This window comes from Fringilla coelebs (genome assembly GCF_963513975.1).
Source record: "Fringilla coelebs genome assembly, chromosome: 3".
In the NCBI taxonomy this organism is placed as follows: Eukaryota; Metazoa; Chordata; class Aves; order Passeriformes; family Fringillidae; genus Fringilla; species Fringilla coelebs.
Window position 1 is genome coordinate 106,364,432 of NC_140030.1, and position 18,439 is coordinate 106,382,870.

General features: G+C 51.2%; 1 protein-coding gene across 1 annotated transcript in view; it reads left to right on the plus strand.

Moving 5' to 3' along the window:
* ITPKB (inositol-trisphosphate 3-kinase B) overlaps nt 1-18,120 on the plus strand; it is a 68,062-nt gene extending 49,942 nt beyond the window's left edge. Inside the window, exons 3-8 of the mRNA XM_084203280.1 lie at nt 2,146-2,245; nt 2,824-3,037; nt 5,967-6,171; nt 11,573-11,674; nt 13,079-13,150; nt 15,767-18,120. Coding sequence (XP_084059406.1) covers nt 2,146-2,245; nt 2,824-3,037; nt 5,967-6,171; nt 11,573-11,674; nt 13,079-13,150; nt 15,767-15,982 — 909 coding nt within the window. The 3' untranslated portion in view covers nt 15,983-18,120. The remainder of the gene's footprint in view (nt 1-2,145; nt 2,246-2,823; nt 3,038-5,966; nt 6,172-11,572; nt 11,675-13,078; nt 13,151-15,766) is intronic.
* The last annotated feature ends 319 nt before the right edge of the window (nt 18,121-18,439 follow it).

Consider the following 18,439-nt stretch of genomic DNA (forward strand, 5'->3'; position numbering starts at 1 on the left):
CCAGGGGACTCAGGGTCATTACCCTGCAATGGAAGTAGTGCTGGAATGGAGATCATCACTCCTGGGAAAGCCCTGGCAGGGGGAAGCCAGAGTGGCTTGCCCTGCTTTAGGGACTGTTTGCCTCCATTCTGCCTGTACCTTGAAGTACCTCAAGGTTTTAACTATAAAGCTGTAACCACCATGGACCAAAATCTTGGCTCGGAAAGGCACGTTGCCTTGGCATGTTTCCTGGGACTGAGTGACTTACGATGCTGTGCTGCAAGTGAGGGGAGGACTCCTTTTAGAGGAGGTGGGTCACAGTCGTTTACAGTCCAAACTGCCCTGGAGACATTTTCTTCCCCCTTTTTGATGACATCAGCCAGGACTTGATGTTACTATTTTAGAAACAAAAGGAGGGGACACCCCCCCGCTTCCCCTTCACTCTGTGCCAGAAGGAGAACAAAGAACAGCTAAAACACACAAGTTCTGGCACTCTGTGTGGAAATAAAAACATTCATCCTCATGTCAGGTAGGGAACTGCCCAACCCCCTGCTAAAGCAAGCAAGCCCTCGGCGTGGAGGAGCCCTGGAGAAGGGGATGCCTGGTGTCACCCCCGTGCCTGGGCAGCTCCTGCCAAACTCCTGCAAGGCTGTACCAGTGCCAGGCTGCGCCTGGACGCTCCTGGCCACGGGCAGCCTTCCGGGGAAGGGCTGCCCTGCTCCTCCCAGGCTGCGAGGTAGGGAAAGACATTGATTCTTCCCTTCTCCCACTCCTGTGCTGCCCACCACTCAGGCAGCCCCTGCATCTCCCTGCTCCCTGGCAGGCTGGTGCACGGCGCAGGGATAAGCCGGTGTAATTTCCACGCTTTAGACACTAACATCTTTGTCTGGCTTCTTGCTGCTCGCCATTTAAACATGTCAGCAGTTCCCAGCACGGATTCCTGTGCTGTGAGTTCACCCCCAGCAAGCATCCAAGCTGCAAGTTGGGGCTGCTGGCTCTTCCCTGCCTGTCTGTGAAGCATTACTGGAACAGGGGCCAGTTCTCCAAACACGAGGAAGAGATTACTTGGGCTTTCTGGAAGGCTCCCTCCCATGCCTTCACAGCGGAGCAAATGAGGATAATTTATCTGCTGGCTTCCAGCTGAACCCAGGAGCTTGGAGCAGCCAAGGACTACACTGTTTGTCCCAGCTCCTGCAACAAGGCATTTTTCCATTGTTGCCCTTGTATATCGTTCACATAATTTGTTTGTGCCGTCACCTTCTGGGGCCAAGATAAGAGGTCATCCCCTGCCTTTTACTGGTGGTGTGTTCCCTAGAACAATCCAGGGAAAAACTCGCAGGAAGGAGCCGTTGAGGGAGGCTGTGTGCCGTCCAGTACAGCCTTCGTTAGAGTCATGTAAATAGTTTTGAGCAATCTATCTGGTGAGAAACACAACGTGTCAGGAGGGAATTGTTCTCTGAACTGTAGTTACAGATGGGCCAGAGCAGGCGGATCAGCACACGTGGATTGCCAGCTTAATGGACACAGCAGCTGCCTTTCAGGGGGAACAAAAGCCAGGCAGGGAGCCTCTGTGTGCCTGTGCCTTGTTCCCCTCAGGACCTGCAGCTCGGTTTTGTGGCTGGATGGCAGTCCTGGGTTGCCTTCCCCCTCCATCTGCTGCGATCTAATGTGGTGCCCAGAGATGGGATAATGTCCCTGCAGTACCCAGGGATGGGATAATGTCCCTGTGGTGCCCAGGGATGGGTTAATGTCCCTGCCGTGCCCAGAGATGGGATAATGTCCCTGTGGTGCCCAGAGATGGGTTAATGTCCCTGTGGTGCCCAGGGATGCGTTAATGTCCCTGCTGCTCCCGCAGAGGGATGCAGGGAGCAGAGATGAGGCAGTGTGGATGGCTGGGCACTCTGCAGCAGCAGCAGCCAACTGGAACAATGCTGTAACACCATCCCCTTCAGTGAAGTTACTCGTGATTTTTGAATGTAGAGTTGAGGCCCAGTGGCTTGGCACAGCACAATGGGAAAAGAGCAGATTTTCTGTTTGCTTCCATCCTGCGCTGGCTGTGGTGTCTCTTTCCCTGTCCAGAACAGCTGCGTGCTGCCTGAAGTGACTTTACAGACAGTAAAAGCTTAAAACATTGCATTCACCTTCATGATTTTTTTTTCCCCTTAGAGCAAGTCATGGAGGAAGATCAAGAATATGGTGCACTGGTCCCCGTTTGTGATGTCTTTCAAGAAGAAGTACCCTTGGATCCAGCTAGCGGGACACGCAGGTACAGAGCATGGGGAGGGACAGCATGGTGGCAGGGCCCTTCATTATCCCAGGTTAATGAGCTTTGTTGGCCTCAATTGCTTCAGGCTGCTGCATCAGTGTCACAGCTTGCAGCTCCCAGTCTCTAGCCCAGGAGAGTGACTTATCGAAATGCTAGTGAGGGTAGTGTGAAGGCACTCTGGGCTTCCAGTCTCCCAGGGCCAGCAGGAATTATTGCTGCTTTTTCCTCAGGCAGCAGAAAGCTGGGCGCTTTGGGTGAGAGCCAGGCCCAGCTCCTGTCCCACTGCCAAGCAGGTGGTGCTGCCCAGCCCAAAGTGCCTCACACATGAGCATAGACACAGAGATGTGAACCTACAGGGAAGTGCACAGAGGGTGTGAAGCAAACGCCTTGGGTGCTGCAGGACGGGTCTCTGCCTTCTTGGGGTGTGACAGTGCTGGTCATAAACCTCTGGCAACCTGAGCTTTTCAGTCCCTGCCTCTAGGGACTCCTTGGATGCAGGTGTAAATGGAGCTGCTTCCAAGGTGCTGGGCTGCCCTTCCTGCCACCCCAAGTGTCACATTGTCCCTTGTCACCCTCAGGTAGTTTCAAGGCGGCAGCCAATGGCAGGATCCTGAAGAAGCACTGTGAGTCGGAGCAGCGGTGCCTCGACCGCCTCATGAACGATGTCCTGAAGCCCTATGTCCCTGCCTACCACGGAGATGTGGTCAAGGATGGGGAGAGATACAACCAGATGGAAGATCTGCTGGCTGAGTTTGACTCCCCCTGTGTTATGGACTGCAAAATGGGGGTCAGGTGAGTGGCACTGGGGAGGTTTTCTGAGCTTTAAGATGGGATACTCAAAAGTAAATGCATCTCCTAGGTAAAATTCCCTGAAATGCACAATTAAGAATACCAGGCTCACTTGTCTTCAGGTAAAGCTCAGCCAATACCATGAGAGAGACATGGGGAGAGCTGGGTGTGGAAAGGATACACCAGGCTCCTTCTTTCTTTGCTTGTTGACTGTCCTGCATTCTGGGAAAGGTTTGGTGTGGTGGAAGGGACAGCACTCTCCTTGGGTTTGGGGACACAGGAATGGCACAGCAGCTGTTGGGAGGTTCTCTCTGCCACATGAGGACACAGCCGAGGGATGGGGTGTAGGAGATCCTGCCCAGGGTGCCAGAGGGGTGAAATAAAGATGGTTGAAAGGCACAATTTCAGTGAGCAAGAAATTTCCTCTCTGCTCAGCCTCTGCTCCGATGCGCACTGGAGAGATAAAATGCGTGTGCTGAGTAGTTCAGTGCCTTTCACACAAAGCTCTTGAATATTTCCTAACAGATGAGCAACATTACCCATGTCCTCCTTGAGAACCATCTCTCCAGATCCACCAGGATCCCAGGCTGCAGCCACTTGGCCAGCAGCAGTTTTTGAGTGAGCCGTGCCACAGCTGACAAGGGCGTCCCAGAGCAGATGTGGGCAGGGCTGGTGACCCCAGGTGGCTGCCAGTTTTGGGACAGCCTCAGGCCACCCCTCGGCCCTGGGTGTGCTGCAGGCTGGTGGCAGGAAGGGCTGAGACCCCCCTCGCTGGCAAAGGCGCAGCCCAGACATGGTGGAGACGCGCTGCTGGAAAAGCTGATGGTTTCTGTGGGAGGGAGGAATCTTTTTTTCCCCTCCTGAATCCCGATGTGAAACTCGAACTGGCGTGCCGGGCTGTCGGCAGGGAAGAGGCGGGGAATACTTTCCACCGGAGGGGTGGAGGGAAGGGCAGAGGGCCCGGCGCAGCCATGTGGCCCCAGCTGGCACACACAGGCTGCTCTGGGAAGGAAACAGGACTCACTGCGGAGCCGGACAGCAGCACCAGAAGAAGAGCTGCTGGACGTGCTGCCCAGGTGCTCCTGTGACTGTCTCTGGGAGGAAGAAAGCTTCCCATGCACAGATCACATGTCAGGTGATTTATGCACCTGGGGTTTTGGAGCTCAGGCAAGGGGGCAAATGTGCTGGGCATCGTCATCCTGAGATAAGATGGTGCTGTGGGAGGAGCTGATGAGAGAGGATGAATGCTGTGGAATGGGGCATCCCCACGGCTGAGCAAATAATCTAAACCTCAGGGGTATTAAACCTGTCCTCTGAGCCAACAGCTTGCTGCCAGGCAGATGCAGGTTTGTTTTTTTCATGCTAACCCGGCTTTGGGATCTGGCAGCCTATTCCAGTCGCTCCTAAACAAAACTTTGTCTTTCTTAAGCCTTGGTGATGGCACAAGCCTGAGGTGATGGGGAGGACAAAGCCACAGACATTGATGATCTGTCATTCTCATAAGAAGAAATTCTAGCTCTCTGAGCAGTGTGAGCAGCACTTCTAGCATGCTGCTGCCTTATTCTGCTGTTTTATTCCATCTGCACCAAAATCATAAATTTGTTGATCTCAGCCAAGGACTTTCATTGCTTTTACCTGCAGTATTTTTCAAGAGGGCTGATGACCCCTGGGGATGTCTGCCCTAAGCAAAGGCACCAGTTTGCCTCGTGGGACACAGGAACACTGTCCCACATAATCCACTCAGCACCCTCCCAGCTTGTTTTGCTGGGTTCTGGAGGTGAATCACACACTCGGTGCTGGGATTTTGGCACAAGGGACATGGGCAGAGGGCACTGTCCCTCTGCAGAGCTGGGCATGGCTAGTGGGAGGTGTAGAACAGTGATAGATGGGGTCATTCCTGTGTTGTTTTGCTGGGACATCTCACCCAGCTTAGTGGGCTGTTTGAGGAGGGCCTGGATACTTTGCAGGCTGAGCCAGGGTTGATTTGGGAGCTGTGACAGGAATTCAGTGGTGGTTTATTATTGCTGCAGGAAGTATTACTTTGTGGATGATGGTTTTATGCATGGCAGAGTGCAGAACTTTTTCCACCACTGTGCTCTGGCACAGAGGGGTGCTTCTCAGAAGCACAGATAAAACCAAGGTCTTTGCACACTCCTTTGTACCTTCCATCCTCCTTCCCCCATTCCCCCATCCTGGCTGCACTCCATGGACCTGGGGTGGTGCTAAGCACCTGGCCAAGGTTGCAGCCCTTCCTGTGCTTCATCTTGAAGAGAAGGCTTTTGCTAGGAAGTCCACTTGAAGCAAATGGACAAAATCATCCCCATCAGTGTAACAGCCCTGTGTGAAAACACCCTGTTTAGCATTTGGTGAGGCAGAGCCCTCATGGTGCACAGAGTAAGGGAATGCAAAAGCACAGGAGAGGCACAGGGGCAGCTTTGGCTGATCCTCAAAGGGAGCAGCAGTTGATGCTGAAGGATGGGACACAGTAATGTCCCTCTTGTCTTCAATTCAGCTGGCTCCCAGAGCATGTGCACAGTTTCTTGGGCATATCTTGAAAGCCATGTTTAGCTCAGGTGAGAGCTCAGGTTTCCTGAACTTTGAGGTAAGCTCAGGACAAGGGATGAAACGAGGAGGCTGCTGGGGTGGCAGCAGCAGCAAGGCCGTGAGAACCTGTGAGAAAACTTCTCTCGTTATTGCCAGACTGGTTGTGGGTCCTTGATGAACTGGAAAGATACCGGGTGCTGATGATGGAGTGATAATTAAATCAGGATCAATTCAGCCACAACGAGGGTTGCTCCATGATTTCCTATGCTGCACTACTCCTTAGGGATCAGCTATCCTGGATCAGCCTGATTTCTGGGGTGAGGACTGTCTGTGGGTATATGGCACCTCATGTGGTGACCCTGCTCCTACACCCCCTCACTCCCTGCAGAACGTACCTGGAGGAGGAGCTGATAAAGGCCCGGAAGAAGCCGAGCCTGAGGAAGGACATGTACCAGAAGATGATTGAGGTGGACCCCGAGGCCCCCACTGAGGAGGAGAACGTGCTGCGCGCCGTGACCAAGCCGCGCTACATGCAGTGGAGGGAGACCATCAGCTCCACCGCCACGCTGGGCTTCAGGATCGAGGGCATCAAGGTGAGTCTGAGCTGTGCAGGGCAGGGGAACAGCTGCTGGGGGTGCTCACTAGCCAAACTCACAGAGGTACACACACAGCAAATTAAGATAAATTGGTTCAGGAAAGGTGTAAATGAGGATCAATCGTTAGCTGCCTTCATTCACATCATGAAGTGCTTCCCTGAGTGTAAGGATGTACTTAACCACATGCTTTCCTGAATCTGGGTCAAGGCTCCTACTGCTCTTTGAATTTGGGCTAAGATAAGTTTTTCACATGAGATCATGGCAAAGGTTACAGCTATTACCCAGAAATTATATTAAAAATAAAGAAATGTAGGTGCTTTCTCTTTTAATGATCCAAAAGGACAAGGTAAACAGCGGTAAATTTGAGGTTTGATTGAAACAGGAAAACAGCTGTAGTAGAGAATTCAGGGAGAGTTTCAAGGGGAGCAGGAAGGGAAGTTGTTTCAGGGTACTGGGATGTCTTTCTCTACAGACATGCAGTCTTATCATGCATACATACATGCAGTCTCACAGCCGCTGCTGGTGAGAGCAGCTCACATCTGGACATCCCCAACTCCTGCAGCCAAAGCACCTCACAGGCACCTCACCCAGGGCACTGCTGCTCCTCTGAGAGTGCAGCTGAGCTCAGGGCATCATCCTGAGGATGGTTTTAGACATAATCTCATTATGTCAGCTGCTTGGTTGATTTCCCCCTCCCTGCAAAATACAAAGTGCCATCCTTCAACTTGAAGACTCAAATTGGTTGTTTGCTTTCCATTCTGCTCTGCCACTGGGCTGAGCCATTAACCCAAATCCCAGTTTGAACGTGTGCCCATCTGTGGTTGGAGCTGTGATCTTAGCCACAGTCAGTAAGGAGGGTGTGTTTACCAGCCTGTCCAGGAAGATTCAGCAGCTGAACCCTATGAAAGGGGGCAAGCACATACAGCTGCACTTTCTGTCAGCACCTGCAGGCACACGTAACCTGCTGACTGCTCTTGCTCAGAGCAGCACTCACATTTCGGGAGACATCAGCTGGGGTGCTTCTGTGTCCCCAGCAGATGAGCCAGCCCAGGAGATTTTCTCCAGGGAGGTGAGAAAGGTGTCTGGGATGGCACTTGAGCAGTTAGGTCTGTAGCTACAGTGATACTGCTTGCATGAGCACTAGCAATGGCCCATGCCTTTTGCTAGGCAGCCAGTGTGAATTAAAGGTAATATCACACTTGAGCCAAGGGTTTCATCGCATGCCTGGGCATGGTGTTGGCTTGGCAGCCACGGGGAGCTCTGTCAAGTTGCGTTTGCAGTAATTCAGGCTTGGGTAGCTGCTGAGGGCCCAGCCAGTAGCTCAGAGCAGCCACTTGCTCTTAGTGGAAACAGTGGCTCAATATCTGCATGTGTCTTGATTGGAGGAGTTTCTTTCTCTTGAACACAGATTATTTTTCTCCCTCTGAGCTGGGCAGAATTCTCCCAGAGTGCCTATCTGGCTCTCTGTAGCCAAACCTCCTGCCTGAAGATAGTCGTGTCAAAATGATAGAATTAAAAGAAATTAAGCTGGTCCCTGATAAAGCCCTCACACCAGATTTTTTAGACTTCCCTCACCAGCAAACAAATGCGGGTGTTAGACCATGGGCTTAAAAGGTCAGCAGGAGTGGGTCACACAGAGCTGCTACTTCTAACCACCCACAGAAGGGAGTTGTCTCTTGCTCTGTGCACGTTGCACCTTCTTCATTCAGCTGTTTCATGGCCAGCAGGACACAGTGCACTTACCTCTAACACAAACACTCTCAGAAACCCCAGGAGCAGCTCATGGGCTGAGCCCCTTCCAGAGTTTCCTGGCAAGCAATGCAAGGTGCCCCTGCCCATCCCATGTCTCTGCCTAGGATGCTGATGGTCCATGCTCCCCACAGCAGCTTCCTGCAGTGCCTGCATTGGGTCAGGGCACTTGCCTGCTCCTGCAGCTCTTCCCTGATCTCCCCAGGTCTCCCAAAGACCCTCTCCTGCTGTGGGTACCCATGAGCACACTGTGAGCTGCTCCACCTTGGGACAACCCCATGCCTAGTTCCCATTGCTGCTGTTTTGCTTTTTATAAAACTGAGGCTGTATTAAAAAGGGGGACCAGTTGGGACTAAAGCTCCCATGCACTGCTTCTTCCCCTGCTTTCTTGGTGTAATCAGAAATACCTATTTATAGTCCAGCATGATATATCCTTGGCCTCCAGTGATGCTTCTCAGTCTGGACATGTTTAGGGGGCAGGCTATATACGAAGCACTTAAAATTAAAAAATGTAAAAAAAAAAAAACCAAAACCAAACAAATCATATCCCCAGGGAGGCCAAAAAACACTGCGAAGGGAAATAAAAGCCATGAAGGAGTTATGAGATTTGTACCTCTGTTTAGCCAACCATAAACGAGTTGCTGCCTGATCTGAGCAGTGGATTTTTTTTCAAAGAGGTGAAGCAGCCCTTTAATTGAAAAATGTTGAGAAGTTCTGGCCTCCAGCAGTATTCCTGCTGCTGCTAGGGGGCTGACTAATTTGATCAAGGCTCTAATTACTGTAATTCTCCTTAAATCCCTCATCTTCTGGGTTATTTTCCCCTAAGCTAAAGCATTAGTAGTTCATGCTGTTTCCCAGCTGGCTTTTTTTCCAACAGGGCTGGTCATGCTGTGCTATATCCCTGTTGTTCTCCCTATTTCTGGGATTGAGTTTCTGTGTTAGGGAAGGTGCCATTGGCGCCCTGGCTGTCTTCCCATGTTTTAATTCTTGCTGTGGATGCTTTTCTGTGAAGAGCAGCAGTGAATCTGCCCTGCCCCTCGCTCATGGATGGGGGCTGCCAGAGGAGAGCTCTGAGAAGTGCAAGGGAAGGACAGGATTTGACCCTGGACATGTGGGAAGGGGTCATAGGAAGGAGAGGAGCAGTGGAAGCCTTTTGGATAGCACAGTCAGGTAAGGCAAACAGGCAGCTCAGGGCATGAGGATAGCAACCCTTTCCTGACTGAGCTCTCCCTTTCCCAAGTGGCCTTGAAGATCCAGTTCTTCCTCTTTAAAATGGAAATTTTCCTTTGCAAAAGGAGATAATGACATTCATCTGACTTTCTGGAATAGCTGGAACCTGTTGGAAACAGTAGCTATTATTAAAATTTCCATGCTGAAAGTAACACAAGTGATCCCCTGGTGGCCCAGTTGAAACTTGCTGGGGCTCATTGTAAGAAGTGACACCCCTGAGCTGCTGCCCTGCTCTGAGCAAGGCCATGGTGGGATGGCATTCCACAGGGCTGGAACGTTTGCAGGGTCCCAAAACCAGCCAGGAAAACCTCCACCTATCTGTGCCAAGCCAGGCAGCTCAGAAGCCCCATCCAAGGCCAGAGGCAGAGATCTGGCTGACCTGAGCCCTGCCCCAGTGACGCCGGCGCGAGCTGGAATCGCTGCTGGGGCGGAGGTTGTGATAGCCCTTATCAGCCCCCCTCACATTTCTTCTGGGTGGAAGGCAGCCCCCTCGGGGCTCAGACACCTGTGAATGTCATGGCAGTTGTCAGCCTGGTGGCAGCAACCTCTGGCTGGGCAAGGAAACTGCAGGAGGCGGGAGCAGCACTAGGGATAGGCTGCTTGGCTTTCCTGAAGCTGAGATTGCCTTATCGGAAAGGCCATCTGTGATTTGCATTTATTTTTAGGAGCACTTAGAGGTCCATCTCCTTTCTTGGATGCTTTGTGGAAAGTTGTGCTCTTTACACGTGAAATTAGTGCTGTGGCCCTTCTCCAGGTTGATATTGATCATCCCCCTGGGAGAGGGTGGGTTCATTTCTGAGCTGCCACATCGGGGCTCTCACATGGGGGACGTTCAGCAGCACAGTGCCCTTCCCCTGTACGTCACACACGTGCCACCAGAGCATCCTCAGCAAGGTCACAGCTGAGAGCAGAGATCCCAGCTCTGCATGGGCCATCAGCAGCACGGAGTCTCCAGTGAAAGGGTTGTCCCTGACCCCTGCCAATACACACTCTGCAAGCCCTGAGCATTGCTTTTGGACCCTGTGGCAGCGCAGTGGTCAGGCTGAGTCCAGGGTGATTTGAAACTGGGTGCAGTTGGTGCAATTGGTACAAACAAAGTTTTTCCTGGAGTTTTTCTTTTGTATGTTGCTTTTGTTACCACCTTTGTTAATGCTTACACAAAATAGAAGCTGGAAGATGAAGTGTGCTGTGTGATTCATCCCAAACTGCACTTCAGGTGCTGGCTTGGTGGCAGGCTCACCTTGGGCACTCAACCTTCCCCCATGTTGGACTGGCCACCATGCCCACAGCAGGCCACCTCTCCAGGGGGATGCACATTGCCCTGTGCTGAGGCACTTCCCTGGATGGGTTTCTAATCTCCAGGGCAGGTGATTTAAGTGTGCCTTCTTCCTCCCCCAGCCTCTGCTCTGCTTCTTTATCCTTCATCTTTCCCAGCCCATAGGATGTCTTTTGGCCCCTGTCCCTTTGCTGTATTGTGTGCAAACGAGCTGTCTGGAGCAGTGGGATGGAGCCCTGCAATGGAGCTGTGAGCACAAGCAAATGTGGTTTAAAATAGCCCCTGTATCCAGGAAGTGAGACCTGCCTGCCTGTCCCACGGCCCCTCTGGACAATGAAATGAGTTGATGTAAAAATCAGAGCCCCAGAAGGACCAGGGAAATGGGGAGAGACCTACAAAGCTGCCCAGAGGTTCAGACAGGAGCCTCTGGGCCATGGCTGAGTGTTGTCCCTGCAGTGGACAAGCCATGCCATGAAAGGCCAAGGATGGATGTGCCTTGGGAAAAGGCAGAGGAGAGCACAAGGCTGCTCACTGCATCTCAGTGCCAGGCTGCTGCCTTGGAGAGTTTGTGATCCATGAGCTATCAAAGGACCAATGAGGCCAGGTAGCCATGGGCTTGCTCCTTGCTGCAATGGTCCATGGAGGATTTCTCACAGAGCAGTTTTGCTCCTGAGAAGTTTTTCCCATCCATGCTCAGTTTTGTCCCATTGTGATCGTGCTCTGCTGTCCTCCCCAAGCCAAGGAGACAGTCCAGGGCTGGTGTCAGTGCCATTCTCAGCCAGAGCAGCCATGGGAAGCCATTTGGGCACACAAACACCAGAAACAGGTAGTCTCCAGCCTCTGTTAGCAGCAAGCACCTGGTCTGTGAGGAGAGTTTGTCCACATTGCCAGTGATCTTGGCAAGTATTTGATGATGGGGAGTTCTGTTTGCATTAGAGATCAGTGCACTGGGGCTGTGGGATAACTTGGGATGTGCAAGCAGAGACCTGCTGCCTCTGCTTACCTTTACTCCACAGACAGATCCTTCAGCTGCCAAAAATGCTGGTCACATCCTACTTGGCAGCATGCATGGCTGCAGAAACACTACTCCTGCCCCAACTCCCTTCCTCCCCATCCAGCTCACACCTGTCCCTTCTTTTCAAGAAAGAGGACGGCACTGTGAACCGGGACTTCAAGAAGACACGGACAAAGGAACAAGTCATGGAGGCCTTCAGCGAGTTCACCAGAGGAAACAGGAATGTTTTGGTGAGTGGGGGATGTTGGGGGCGCTGCCTGGAGAGGGCATTTGTGTGGAGCCTGGCCTCAGCTCATCAGGTCCCTGGCCTGCAGGGCTGAAGCCTGAGCAGTGTCTCTTAAAAAGCATGAGAAATGTTGAAGAGAAACACTATCCTAGTGCAGGGTGAGGGGAAAGCAATGGAGAGCTGGGAGGGGACTTGGCTGTGGCAGCACTGCTTGACCCGAGTGAGTCTGCTGAGGATCTCCAGGATTGGCTCTCAAAACCCACTGAGGGGTCACAGCCATGCTCTGTCCCTCACCCCTGGGCTGGTGGTCACCCCGAGCCCTCTCTGTACCCCAGTGTGAGTGCTGGGGGCTCCCATCCTGGCAGGGGGGGCTGCCTGTGCCCTTCTCGCAGCAGGGTGATCCTGTGCCAGGCACACTTCACATGGGCAAGCCACAGGCAGCATTTTCCAAGCTTCCCTAAGTTGCCAGGAGAATAAGAGATCTGGCTGTAAACAATTTACACCAACTGTGTCAAATAACCTATTTGACAAAGCACTCCCATTTTAAGCTGCACTGTATAAAGTCTCCAAATGCAAGGCTCCAGCTGGAGTGGCCCTTGGCACTGTCTCCTTCAAACTGGCATGCTTGCTTTCACAAGAGTTACCCAGGGATTTTCCTGGATCTGAAGATGAAGTTGCCTGGCTGCATTTTAACCCCAAAGAACCTGGAGCACACATCATGCCATGGCTCTGGATGGGGCTCTGTGGCCAGTGCATTTTTATACAGCAATCCCCACCTCTCCCACTGTAATGTGTTACAGTGCCCAGATACTTGCTGTGTGTGTGTTCCTGTTCTTGATTCTTCTATATAAACCCCAAAATCAGTGGAGCCCCCTGAGAATGTTTAGTGCCTTCCAGCAATTTGGAGGGATGCTTGAACAGGCTTGTGGTTCTTGACCTGTGTGCTGGCCATTGTGAAAGCCCTTCTGCCTATGGGACCAGCTTTGCAAAAGTGCTGATAACAGAGTTGCAGAAGGGTCTCATGATGTGTCACTGAGTGAGTGCTAAAAAGACAGATTAAGTGAAGGGTTGATCTATGAAGGGGGTGCAGGGGAGAGGAAAAAGTAGCAGCTGGTGAACTAGGTGTTCCCACCATGGAGGCAGCAGGGGCACTCTGCAGAAAGCAGCAGCTCAGCAAAAGCAAATGCTTTCACTAAGTTGTGAAAGCCACAGGAGCTCAGGGTGCTGTGGAAGCCAAAAGGAAAAGTGGATCATAAAAAAGAGGGAACACTCTCCAAAGGGAAAGGTCTGTGGGAGGATGCTGGGCATGGGGGTTACTTTCCTGTCTGCCCCAATGCAGTGGTTTTTATGTAGGTTTCCTGCAACACTAATGGTGTGGATTTGGTTTTTTTTGTTTTTTTAATTCCAGAACAGTTACCTTAACCGGTTGAAGGGTATCCGTGCAACCCTGGAGACATCCCCGTTCTTCAAGTGCCATGAGGTAATTCTGCTGTTTATATAGATCTGCCTGGATAGGCAAACTGTTTAATCCCAGCTTGTCCAAGGAGAGAAGTCAAAGTCAGAGGCTGGTTTGTTCTTATATCTGTATTTTCATATTTGTATGTAATACTTACATGCAAATATAGATGATAGCATACAATGTTTGTGCATCTGACATGAGCTCAAATCTACTGAAAGCCAATGTTCAAACAGATTAAAAGTGATCTAGGAGGAACTCAGGCTGTTTATGACAGGGAAAATTCCCTAGTGTAAAAGCACAGGGGTTTTCTGAGGAGAAATGTCTATTTGAATGCATGTCAGGTATGATTTGGCTGACAGTTGCTCCACATGATCAAACAAGGCTTCAACACAGCCATAAATTGCAGATACCCCAAACATGCCTTTCCTGAGCTGGTTGGGGCACCACAGTACAAACTCTGCCTTTCAAAGGAATTTCATACAGAAGTGAGTGTCCACAAAAAAATACCAACATTTTCTATAGTGAAGACTCAGTGCTGATGGGAAAACAAGGAGGGAGCACTATCTTTTTTGGTCATTTCAGGAACTGAGATGCTCCACAATTTAATGCAATAATTCTGCTATTACATTTACTTAACAAAACATGAGGGTGTGTGTCCTTGTCATGTGTGGTGTAGGAATAAAGAGCCTTATAGGAACCTCTGACTCCCAGGGCTAAGGAGCCACAGCTCCAAGAGCCCACTGTCCCTCATCCAGAGCCACCTCAGCTCCAGCCAGACACGGAGGGTCCTGCCAGGAGCCAAAGGCAGATGGGGCCATGCCTCCTGGTGGCAGTGCCTGGAAAGCAGTTGGAAGGAAAATGTCAAAATTGAGGGTTTCAGGGCAGTTCAACACAGGAAACAAAATTCTCCCTGAAACCGAGTGCCAGGGTTTCATTTGAAAACACAGAAACAAAGCAGCCTTTCAAAGAGGGTTTGAAAGGAGTTTCCACTCCTTAAAAATTAAAAAGCAGCAGCTTTGACTTTCCATTCCACTTTGAGATGAAGCACAGCAGAAGGTCTGCCAAGCTCTGTGTCCCTCCATGGGGCCCTTGCTGAGCAGGGCTCCTCCAAGGAGCTGCAGGAGAATTGAGCAGTCCAGGACACACAAATGAGGAATGTTAGTTAAAGGCTTTTCCTTAAATTTAGAATGCTCTGTCCTGCCAAGAGAGGACTATAAGAGGTTAGCAGGAGGAGAGCTAAAGATAAGCATTTCTTGGAAATAATACTCATCTCTGGACCTTGGACGTTTTCCCAACACACTGGAGGAAAAAGTCTCCTGAAAAATGTAAATTCATAACAGCTTTTGCAAACAGTACATGCATCCTGTTCAGAACCCTTGTCTAAAGGCAAACCTCAGGCTAAGCCCTGCTGATACCATGGATATGGGAGTCCCCAGTAACATTTAGTGCTGCTGTTCTGGAGGGCTGACAGCAGCTGGATGCTCTTCCATGTACCCACACATCATAAGGGGCACTCGTGGCTCTCAGTGCTCTGCATCACCTCTGCTACAGCCCTTGCACTCTGGTCACCAAGGTCTCTATTTGTGACATAGGGGAAAGTGAGTTTGTAATTCACCAATTCACTCATATTAGAATTTGGGAAGCAGTTTTCATTTGGAGCAGCTCTGAAATGTACCCATTGGTGCTTTTCTGTAGAAGCCCCTGCTAAAATCTTCTGAGTGGAGGAAGAGATTAAGCAGAAGAGCATGATGGTGACTGGCTTGATACTGATACACATTTCCTAAGCACTGGGAAGCCACAGCAGAGCTGCTGCTGGCTGTCAGCCTGGCTGGGACTGTGAGCCAGGGTGGGTCAGGATGCTGAGCTGCTGAGCATCTCTCTCTTTTGTGTACGGTGACCACTGGGCTTGTGGAGTCTCATCCCACTGCAACAGGCCTTGAGACTTCTGCTGTCAGAGCCAAATGCACCTGTTGGCTTCCCTGGTCTTGCCCAGGCCACTGCTTGCTGCAGGATTTTCCCAAAGGCCATTCAGGATGGATATGAAGGAGCCCTTCAAAGCAGATGCAGCCGAGTGAACTCAGAGAAAAGGAAATCCATTCATCTCTATACCTTGCATCCCCAGAGTGCTGTGAGTGCCAGGAGGATATTCTAGGGGCAGTCTGGGTGTAATTCAATGGTGTTTGAAGCAGGAGACAGCAGGTTGCAAGTTACTTGTACTTGGAGTGTCCCCATCCCTGCAGTGGTGTCTGCAGGATTGGTGAGTGCGAAGAGCACAGGCTGATCACAAAGAACCCAGCCTTGAAAACAATTCCCATATGAAGGTTGAGACAGTTCATCTCATTCCTTGCTAAGGAACCTTTGCTCTTTTTCCAAAATGACATCTTTATCTTTCATGCCCGTGTTTTTCTGATCCTCTCCTTCTGCCAAGACCTGGGATTTGTATGAGTAAATCAGCTTGTCCAAGTGCCTCATTTGCATGTGCAAACATAACCAGTGGCACACAGAGCTTGCTTTTCCTCATGCAAAATTGCAACAGCATCTCTTGGAAATGCAGCCTGAGATAAGGTGTCTGAAAGCCCCAAAGAGGGCTGAAAATGAGCAACAGGAGCACCACTAATTGGTCTCACCTCTCCACAGGTAATTGGGAGCTCCCTCCTCTTCATTCACGACAAGCAGGAACAAGCCAAAGTCTGGATGATTGACTTTGGGAAAACCACCCCACTGCCAGAGGGACAAGTTCTCCAGCACAACGTGCCCTGGGTGGAAGGGAACAGAGAGGATGGCTACCTCTGGGGGCTGGACAACCTCATTCAGATCCTGACAGAGTTGTCCCAGAGCGAAGACTTGCATTAAAGCCGCGCATCTGACTCTGCCACTACCCCCAGCCTGCCCCCAACTGACTCTTCTGAACTGCACTACAAGACACTTTCCAGCCCTCGCCCTCCCCATTTGAAAGCTATACTCTCCCTATTTAATGTGTTTTTGTTGTGGTTTTTTTAGGTTGTCTTGGTTGTTTCCCGCACCCCTCCTTGTAAATAGAGAGCTAACCTGCCAGAACAAAAGCTGAACTTGAAACCTTGGCTTTGCAGAGTCAGTGGGAGCAGGTGGCCCGGGGCAGCCCGGTGGGGTTGCTTAGGCAAGTGCATGCTTCGCCTATCGTGCTTTTGTCTCTTGCTCAGCCTGGTGTTAAGAGGGCTGGCGGAGGAAGGAGCCTTTACCTGCACCAGGATCATCCTGAAAACACTCAGTGACCGTGCCCAGGACCCACTGGCAGTCAGAGAGTGTGAGCGAGCTGTGGAGGTGGTGAAGGACACTGTAGTGGGAGCCCTTTGGTTGTCTCTGCCAGCACCTTTCAGCCCAGGGAGCTGGCTGTGCCAAGTCCTTCAGAGCTGCTAGAAGGGCAGATTTGGGGTTTAATTTGTCTTCAAGACATCTTGGAGAGGTTGCTATTTTTGAGTGGCACTGGAGAGCCAGGGTTTCCCTCCTGCTGTAGTCAGGCACAGGTATTTGCCATGGCCAGGTGCTTCCCACCCACATTCCTTATGCTGTGTGCCCTGATGAGCAAAACTTTGGGCTCCTCTCTAGAGCCCCAGCTCCCTGCTAGGAACTGCTTCCAGCCTACCTTAGCTGGGGTCTCCAATCCTCCCTAGCTGGGAAAAATATCATATAAAGGACTACTATGAGACCTAAAGTAGCCATCCAGGTTGATCAGTCTTTTTTGTCAGCAGCTGAGCACACGTGTAGTACCACCAACGCTCACACCTAGCCTAGGGCGACCCTCCTGCCCGGACCATGTCCATAATTTCCATCTGCATCAGGTGAAGGCTCACAGCAGCAGGGCAGCACCCAGCTTAGACACCTTTAGCAAAGCAAAGCTGGGGTCAGACATCCCCGTGCCTCCCCCTTTTTCACAGAGCTGCCTGTGGCTGCGCCACTCCCCAGCCTGCTGGAGCCGTGTGAGGGCCCCGTGCTCCTGCTCCTGTGAAAACACCCAGTTCCCTGTTTAGGGTGGAGGCTATTTTTTAACTTCCTGGAACATTTGAAGCAAGCAGTGGCAGGGCTGCTGCGCCAAAGGTCATCCCTGGAGAGGCTGGCGGGGAAGCGAGGCTGCAGGAGCCCCCTCCTCGAGGAGCCTGCAGCACATGGGGTGGTGCAGGAGCTTGGCAGCCACCAATCCCTCCCCTGCTCCATCCATCCATCCCCAAACCCACTGTCCCCTCTCACTCCCCAGGAGCAGGGCTCCAGAGCTCCTCTGCCATAGTGTGATGGGTCCAGCACCCAAGGACCCTTGCAGCAATAAGGAGGAGTTGGCCACCAAGGCATCTGCAGCCAAGCCTCTTTCCCAAGGATTGATGTTTCCTAAGGTTTTTCTCAGTTCACAGCTCATCAGACAGGTGTCTTTTGCTTATCAGATGCCATTGTAAATGGTTGCACTGTTTTAGCTCCTTGCCAGGCTTTCTAGACTAGCCCATGTGGAAGTGCCTTATAGACTTTGCCTCTGTTCCATTAGTGTCATGGAAAAGGTTGGGTTTTTTTTTTAAGTTATATTTATTTTCATCCCATTTTAATTGCACAAAACACTAAAATTTAATGCATGGAATTTTTTTTTTAACTGTGTTTTTTTTAGTTTTTAAGCCATGCCTTTTCCAGCTTTGGAGAAAGGGTGTGAACAGATATGCTATGTAGCTATGTACCACTTACTGCTGTACTTTAGCTTCGAGCTGCTCTTATATATGTACGTTATTTTTTAAGCCTGTTCATAAACCAGATCCCTCGCTTCGTGGCTTCAGAAGAAGCAGATTGTTGCTCTCAGATGTCTTATGCTTTCCTGGAGGCTGGAATGGTTGCTGTGAGGGATTTTCCCTGCTCCCACCACACCTCTTGGTCATTGGGTAATACAGAAAAAAAATGCAAACCGGTCTGGAACACCAACGCACAGTGCCTGTAAAAAAGTCCTGTAACATTGCAAATAAAGGCATATGGGAAGCATTCCCCTGGTGTGCAGTGTCTGCCCTGTGCAGCTTGTGGCAGCCTTGGAACAGCCTTTCATGTCCATGGCTGGGGGGGAATCAGGCTCCAGCAGTGCTGCATAAAAGGAAGAGTAGGGAAGGACCCTGTGCTGGGAACAGATCCTGACAAACAGGAACTGGCTCTGCAGGGAGCAGGGCAGGAGCAGAGCAGAACTGAGGCTGAGGGAGGCCCAGGCTCAGTGGGAGCTACTTCCCAGAGAGGCCTGAATTTCTCCATCCCCCCTCTGCAGGGAAGGCCACTGAAGGCAGCTCCAATTTTTTTGGCATGTGTTTGGCTCCC